The sequence below is a fragment of the Barbatula barbatula genome, assembly GCF_947034865.1.
Source record: "Barbatula barbatula genome assembly, chromosome: 11".
NCBI classification, from domain to species: domain Eukaryota; kingdom Metazoa; phylum Chordata; class Actinopteri; order Cypriniformes; family Nemacheilidae; genus Barbatula; species Barbatula barbatula.
In genome coordinates this window covers 9,069,781-9,077,922 of record NC_136774.1, presented here as the reverse complement: position 1 = coordinate 9,077,922, position 8,142 = coordinate 9,069,781, and the positions used below count along the sequence as shown (strand labels likewise).

The window sequence follows — 8,142 nt, the reverse complement described above, 5'->3', positions numbered from 1 at the left end:
GACAGAAACATGAACGTCACAATAATGTACAACACAATAAAGGAGTTTAGGCAGGACATAAAGTCTAGTGGCAAACAAATAAAACACGTATGATACAAAAAGGATATGTACAATTGAATTAATTTGACTATTTGTTATTTAACATGCTTTATTTACATTGTTATTGTCGTCGTGACACCGAATATGGTCTTCAAGGGATAGTTCACTCAAAAATGAAAATTCTGTCACCTTGATTTATTAGTTTTGCTTAACACAAATAAAGATATTTGGAAGAAAGTCAGTAACAGATATCACCCCCCATTCACTCCCATAGTATTTATTTTCTCTACTATGGCAGTCAATGGGGGGTTGAGATTTGTTTGGCTACTGACATCCTTCCAAATATCTTCCTCTGTGTTCATCAGAGCAAAGAAAAGCATACAGGTTTGAAACAGTCTGAGGGTGAGCAAGTGATGACAGACATTTATTTTTTGCGTGAACTATCCCTTTAAGTATAGTCGCACACAAACTAATACAAGGGTACTGAGCCCATGTCAAATCTTAAATATCTGCCACAATTTCATGATTCATATTTTATGTAAATATCTTACTAATAAAATTAAAAAAAAAGGCATGTCATCTTTGACAACACAGTATTTAATCATTTAAAAAGTACGGCGATTTTTCCAATTCCTGAAGGCTAATTTGGCCATCCGAGGTTTCAGGAGGACAGTGACAATATCCAACTTTTTGATAAAACTTCTATTCGTATCAAGATAAAACTCTAATAAACATTATAACACTATTTACAACCCTGAAAATGCCACTGGTGTCTGTATTTTATCGAGTTGAATAATGACTATAATCCTATATTTTACCATCCCAGTAGGCCTATAGACCACCCATTTTGTAAATAACAGGTCTGAAATATATTCCTATTAGTTTTTTTTACACTACATCAAATTACAATAAAATAATAAAAACATTTAAAGCTGAATAAACCAATAATACAAATAATATGGCATAAAAGGTTAAAAATAGGATTAACAAAAAAGCACAGAAATGCCGAAGTTATGCTTTATCCTGCATAGCTTTATTTAAACAAAATGCATCTGTAATATCTTTGACTATGGTGTTTGTTTTCCAGATATATATGTTTTGTACAGCAATATTATTGACCCATCCTGTCTTAACAACTATACACGTCCCCTAAAGTGGGATCAATATCAGCAAAAATATCTCTTCAGCTGTAATGAAAAATCAATGATACATTTAAGAGCATAAAAACATAAATAAAAACATGGTTAAGGCACATTATTAGAAAATATATAAAACAAAAAAACATAGAATACTGCATGTGCATTGGAATAAGGTAAAAATGTTGATAAATTATCACAGATTTGTGAGTCGTGTGAAAAAAAGAGGTATTAATTTTCAATCATTTTTCAATTAACTATAAACACATCCTGTATGATCTTCACAATGAGTCCCGATTTTGACACTGACAATGTTTTTCTTAACACTGCAAACTCAACTCAGGTCAAAACAGTGCAAAGTCACAAGAGTGTTGATTTACATGAGGATAAATACTGTGCTATGACATCAGACTTTGTTAAACATAAAACTATTTTATGTAAATGTGCCATTTTTAGACAGTCATTCAATACCTGAAACGTGAACATAAGAGTTATATTTCTAAAGAAATGTACATCAGCATCATGTCAACATAAATTATAACATTTTGTTAAAATTGTTCCCTAATGCTGGGTTCACACTAAACGCGAACAACTGCGTTACACGCTCCTTATTACTCGAGAGAAAAGTTTGTTATTTTCGTGTCAGTGACGTGAACTTACAAATATTTTCAACTTGTGCGAAAGACGAGATTGATGCGTGTTCGCGGCAATTGCATCTTTGCATTTACTTTGTGTGTAATTTATCAACGCAAAACGCTTAATTCGCGTTTGGTGTGAACCCAGCATAACAATCATGCACTGGTCATATTTGATGTTTGTATATTTGTATGTGAATTTCAGTAATTAACAGCACCAAGTACCCGAAAACAAAAGACAAATCACTGCATGATCCACATGCTTGAATATAATATTCTTTTCAGTGCAATAACATACTGACAATGTGAGAAGAACGTGTGAGAGAAATCTCTTCAACCTGAAGCTTTGGTTTCCCACTCCTACAAACACAAACAGAGATAAAGGTTAAACGTCACACAAATATTTACTGAAGGAAATCAATTCTCTGGCTTAATTAAATAAGTTGTGTCTCTTGTTGCATTCATAATTAGTTTTGTGAAAGGGTTTTCTTTAAGGTCCGACATATGAAATTTAGTTGCATGTAGTGGTGAGATTGCAAATTGCAACCAAAGGCTTACTCCACCCCTCCCTTTAAAAATATTACGATGGCTGACACAGTACTAAGATCTCGTCACGTTTTTACTTCTTTGCCGAAGAAGATAATGTATTTAGGAAATCCTCTCTATAAAACAGTTTGGGCAACCAGTGGCTCTCGAGCCGCATGTGGCTCATCTGACCCCCTGCTGCGGCTCCCTGCAGTCTTTATAAGGCCCTGGACTTGTGTTTTATCTCCCCTCTCTCATTCTGGTCGCTCGGAGTGCTCCTGTCTCCGTTCTCTCATCTCGTCGGTGCATACCCCCAGGGAATAGACCGCCGTGGCTGGGCGATGGGGGTAAGTAGTGAGGTTGGCGGAATTTGAGGCTGGTATGTGAGTGATAACGGTCTCGTATCACGGAGGAGATTGGGAGCATAAAAGGATGAGTGACCGGACCGTCAGTGAGAGAGGACCAGGCCTGGACTTTATGTTGTGTTTTATTGTTTGTTTGTTTATTTAATAAAAAAATTTGCCGGTTCCCGACTCCTTTCTTCCCGAGCAAACGAACTGTATTACAACAACGTTTACAATTAAACACTTATTTGTGCTGTGGAGATTCTGTTATTATTAGTATTATTCATGTGAGAGCCGTACCTTCCTTCTTTGCAAGACCCTGCCGTGCTCAAAGAACAGGGCAGATGGAGCTTTCTTTAGGGTGCTTTTTGCTGAGGCAGTCCTTCTCAGAAGCGGTGTGAAGAACCCACCCTGAATTAGAACGAGAGAGAAGGAGTCAAAAACATTTACATAAGTTACTCACCATAATGTCATTCCAAACCTGTATGACATTATTTATTTTGCAGAAACCAAACAACACTGAGACATTCCTCAAAACGTCATCTTTCATGTTCCACAGAAGCAAGAGTTATACACAGGTTATGAACCACATGAGGGTGAATCAATGAGGAAAGAATTGAACATTTTGGGTGAACTGTCCCTTTAAAGCTGCTCTTATCAAAGCTTTACTTTTTGCTCCTTTGGGAGGAAATGGCTCTGAAACCAAACCACTGTAATTACTGAGCTACACAACAGCAGTGACCACCGACAAACACAGCAACAAACAAGACAAGTCACAAATTCTTCCCTTATGATATATATATAAATATATATATATATATATATATATATATATATATATATAAATAATAACAATAATGGGCAAATGATGTATGCATAGATGGGGCTACATTTGCCAAATGCTAAAAGTGTTCACAGTGATCTTGAAAATTGTTTAACTAGCCACGATTGATCTGTTTGACACTTAATAAAATGACTAACACCCATAAAAACAAACACATCATTGTGATTGATCTGGAAAATCTGTAACTTTGTGTTGCAGTTACACGATCCAAACAACAGGTGGCAGTGTACGAGCACAAACGTCCGCATGCAGCTTTCACACGCGGGGTTCACAATCGTCTCCAAGAACTTGTTCTACTATCATAACGCCTATTATGTTGGAGTCCCAGGCTACACATATATTACTGTACCTTAAACACTGTCAAAGTGTTACTGTGTTATCCTCTGACATCATCAAAGTAACATGTCCCTGTGTGATGGAGTGTTACCTGTGCTCGCTCAGTGCAGAAAGCGAGGGACCGCCTGAAGGAACTCTGTTTGGCTGGCTTTGCGCCCACGCTCACCAGGTTGACCTCTGACCCTGCACGCAACTGCACGCGCCTCTTTCCTGTCAGGTCCAACATCTGCACACCCCTCTCGATCTCAAACTTTTTCGTATCTGAAAACATAAATACAAAAACTGTTTTAGGATATGAAGTCAAAAATATTTGTAAAAATGTGAAAAACTTAATGGTCTCCAACTTCTCCCTGTGCGCACTGGATAGTGTTACTTTCTGATTCTTAATGGTTTTCTGGATGTGTGTACCCTTCACTTTTCTACTTTTCACCCTCTCTTAATCTCCTCCCTGAGAAAAGCTCACACTGGAAAGTTGGGTTCAAAAAGCAAACATGATATTCTCAGGGTTACGACTAAAGAGTCTTAAAAGGATGTGTGTATGTGCGCGCATGCCGCAAGGCTACATCCCTGCTTCGCGACCAAAACCACGAGCGAATAAAAAGGCCAGCGGCCGCGGGTCTCATCCAAAACGAAAGCGTAGGAGCGTTTCCTTCTTATACTGAGAATCCAGAATCACACAAAATCTCACCTCATATGCCCTGTGACACTATAAAACAAACTGATGTACTCACAGATGTTCATACAGTGGGCAAAAAAAGTATTTATACACAAAGTTAGCATCATTCTGCATGCTGTGTAATTGTCTGAATGTCAAAGCTTTGGATAACAAAATATCAAAGTGATTCTTTTGATTTTTATATAAATCGAAAGAAAGTTGTCTATGTATAGTAAATATGTATTTATTATTTCATCATTTGAAATTTTAGCAAAATGGTTTGCTTGAAATACATGACAATTTGTCTGACATTCAGACATTTTAAAGGGGTGGTGCAACGGTGTGTCATGCATTGTGACTTCTTTACAGCGTTAAACATCTTCTCATGCTTAACATGGTCATCTTGTCAAAAAACGAGCTGGACGTATGAGGTAGTACACAAGTCACTTTCACTTGTGTGCAGGAGAGCACTATGTTCATGAAGTTCAGCTGTGTTTGTTTGTTCGCTGCATTTGGGTGATGAATGTTATATAAACGGTGGATATAACGTTGGATTTGGAGATCGTTTGAAACTGATAGATGGAACGGCGGCCCCAGAGCTAAAAGATTCTGGACATGAACCACGCGTGGTCAGTGTAACTTGATGTCTGTGTTTTCTTGGCAATGTGTGAGAACTTGCTTTAGTAACGCCCCCTCTCCCCCCACACATGTCGCATGTTTTCGGAAATAATCGTACAGCTGTATCTGTTTTTTATAAATGTGATCAAACTAAAGATACTAAAGAAACTAAAGGATATTTGAAGGATGCAATACTATTCTGAAAGTACTCAAGCTTTACATGAGATATACAGAAACTGTCTGAGTCATGGCCGCTTTAAGTCTGGCTTTACAGTAACTGTCTAAACGCTTTGGGGTTCACTGTTGACCTAAAAATAAAAATGATCATCTCACCATTAAGTTCCAAATTAGTTTAAACGTTTTTGTTCTGATGAACACAGAGAAAAATATTTGAAAGAATGCTGGTAACCAAACAGTTCTTGGACCCCATTAACTCCCATATTAAGAAAAATGACAATGGTAGTCAAAATTGCCCCAGAACGGTTGGCTTTCATAGAGAACAAATAATTTTATAACACATTTTTCCTACTATGGTAGTCAATGGTGCCCCAGAACTGTCTGGTTACATTCTTTCAAATATCTTTCTCAAATTTAATTTATACAGATTTGGAACAACTTGAGAACTCTTTAGTTTAGTGAGAAACAATGACAGAATTAAAATTTTGGGGGTGAACTGTTCCTTCAAATGGATATTGGCTGCACAATTGTAACTGGACCAACCTGATGAGAAAAACAGCATTGTAAATAGATTCATGATCATAGTCTAACACATCAAAGTCCATAGACAAACCGCAAAAAGGTCAATTTGTACACATCAAGTCAGATGCACAATGTTGCGGAAAACTGCTTCTCCATATGAAGTTTCCCATTTTTCTCATGAGTGTTCCCTTAAAATGCTACTGTACTTGAATGTCAATTTCAAGTGAAGCATATTGTTCATTTTACCCTTTAAATACCCATTCAAATGTTTTTAAGAGCTTTTCTGCGGACCCCCGGTTAAACACTTTGGATGTAGCTCATACTGGCTTTCTAAATGCAATGTGCGATCCTACAAACAGTTTTCTGTCTGCACAAAATGATGCTCTGGGACATTATGCAAATCCTGTAAACCATGAGCATGGAAAGTTGTGAGCAACCAGCCGCCGTATAATTATTAAGCGCTCCAAATTGAAAGCAGATGCCTCTAAATTGTCAAGTGTTTGTGAATCTGCGAAGAGGAAGTGATGGAAAAGACGTACATGCATTCAACATACAGCATGTGTTCTGTTTCTCGCTCTTTACACACTTTTCATATCGCAAGTGATAAAATGTCCTCTGTTTTTTCAGACAATGTACTAGATAATATCCGATGTATCCACTTCGGTTTATTCAAGTACAGAGAAGTCACCATGTATGTCTAACCGTATTGTCGTATTATACATTACAGTATTGTCATGACTTAAAGATGTTTATGAGAGAATCATGAGGCGATGATGCCGAACTGCTCAAGGCACTGAGGTTAAAGTGGATAAAAAATTCCCATGACAGTAAAAGCAGTTTAAAATTTGTTTTACAATCAAGCCGGTGACATAAAGTAAGAAAGGATCAGCATAGACCACTGAGAGCAGAAACTGGGATGAAATGAGAGAGAACTATAAATATACTGTGTATTTGAAGCATAATGTGCTTTTTTTAATCCATTCTCTCAAAAAGTGAATTTAGATTTGGGGGACTGCAGGGGCAGTGTGACTGACTCACTGTGGTTGCTGAAGATTTCATTATTGCTGTAGTTGGCAGAAATCTTGGATGACAACAATTCTCCGTTTCCCCCGCCGTAAGGTTTCTGAAACTGAGAAATGGATGTAACAGCTGTTATAAGTACTGTGCTGTAATTCTAGTGCTTTCAGAGAAGCAATGCATGTTAATGAAATGTTTATACATTTTGTTTTTAAATTAACAAGATTTACAATATATTTAACCTTATTACTTTCCTAACAAACAATCCTTGCTGGTCGCAAATAATCTATTACTGCATGTGTTTGCATGACATATTTCTTCATAATCTTTCACTTAAATGTACTTGATCGCCTCTAAAACAGCTTTTCAACATTATCAAGAGCTCAATTTTGTGCTTTATGCACCTGTTTTCGAGTAAATGCTGACAATTTTGGGGGGTTAACTATCCCTTTCAACACCATTTCTGTTGGATATTGAAAGAAATCACACATTTGTGGCAACCCCAAAAATAATTTTGACATGGCCCTTTTATGTAAAGTGAAAAGGAAAGTTAACTTTCATTTGCAGTACACAAACGAAGATATTTTAAAGAATGTTGGTAACCAAACAACACCGACCTCCATTGACTTCCATTGTATCGATAGAAAACCACCGAGACATTTCTCAAAATATCTTCTCTTGGGTTCACAGAAGAGTCATATACAGATTTTGAACCACACGTGGTTCCCTTTAAGGTAGAGAAAACTTTTCTATCTAAACTGTAAAGTCCCTTTAACAAATACTGATTTCAAAAATGTACCTAACTTTACCACAGCATATGGCAACCTAATAAACAGCCTACAGAGTAAAAACTCGAATAACCCCCCCCCTGCCGAACCGTACCATGTGCTCTAGTATAGATGTGTTTGAATAGATGGGCTGAGGTTGAACTCCACCACAGAGCTGCTGAAAGGGGTCGTCCATGTACATGTTTGAGGTGGGAAACCTGCGGCTTTTCAGACCACTGAAGAACAAAGGAAACAGAAGAATGGGGAAAGAATGACAGGGTTTTAGTGATTCATAGTTCGTACAAAATGCTGGCAGCAAACAGATAGCATGAGTGTGTGTGTGCACCTCAGTGATTCGTGGCTGGTGTGTTGATACGGAGGGCCATCTGCAGTGGAACTCCCATCCTGCAGGAGCTGAACCCACTGTTCTTTATCATCCGCACAACTGGCCTGCTCATACACACAAAGAATAACATCGACAAAGTCATTCAAAACAAAGTGAGAACAGTTCAAATCAACTTTAGTTA

General features: G+C 37.5%; 1 protein-coding gene across 6 annotated transcripts in view; it reads right to left on the bottom strand.

The window, feature by feature from the left end:
* Positions 1-1,052: 1,052 nt before the first annotated feature.
* The window catches only part of LOC306900181 (actin filament-associated protein 1-like 2), a 31,236-nt gene continuing 24,146 nt past the window's right edge, over positions 1,053-8,142 (bottom strand). For 3 of the 6 annotated variants that reach the window (XM_079466939.1, XM_079466938.1, XM_079466940.1), the window contains exons 10-15: positions 7,962-8,065; positions 7,731-7,851; positions 6,870-6,960; positions 3,951-4,120; positions 2,980-3,090; positions 1,053-2,170 (exon numbers count right to left, since the gene is read on the bottom strand). In XM_079466939.1, coding sequence (XP_079323065.1) covers positions 2,144-2,170; positions 2,980-3,090; positions 3,951-4,120; positions 6,870-6,960; positions 7,731-7,851; positions 7,962-8,065 — 624 coding nt within the window. In that variant the 3' untranslated portion in view covers positions 1,053-2,143. The remainder of the gene's footprint in view (positions 2,171-2,979; positions 3,091-3,950; positions 4,121-6,869; positions 6,961-7,730; positions 7,852-7,961; positions 8,066-8,142) is intronic. The other 3 variants (XR_013787274.1, XR_013787275.1, XR_013787273.1) reach the window with 2 other exon arrangements.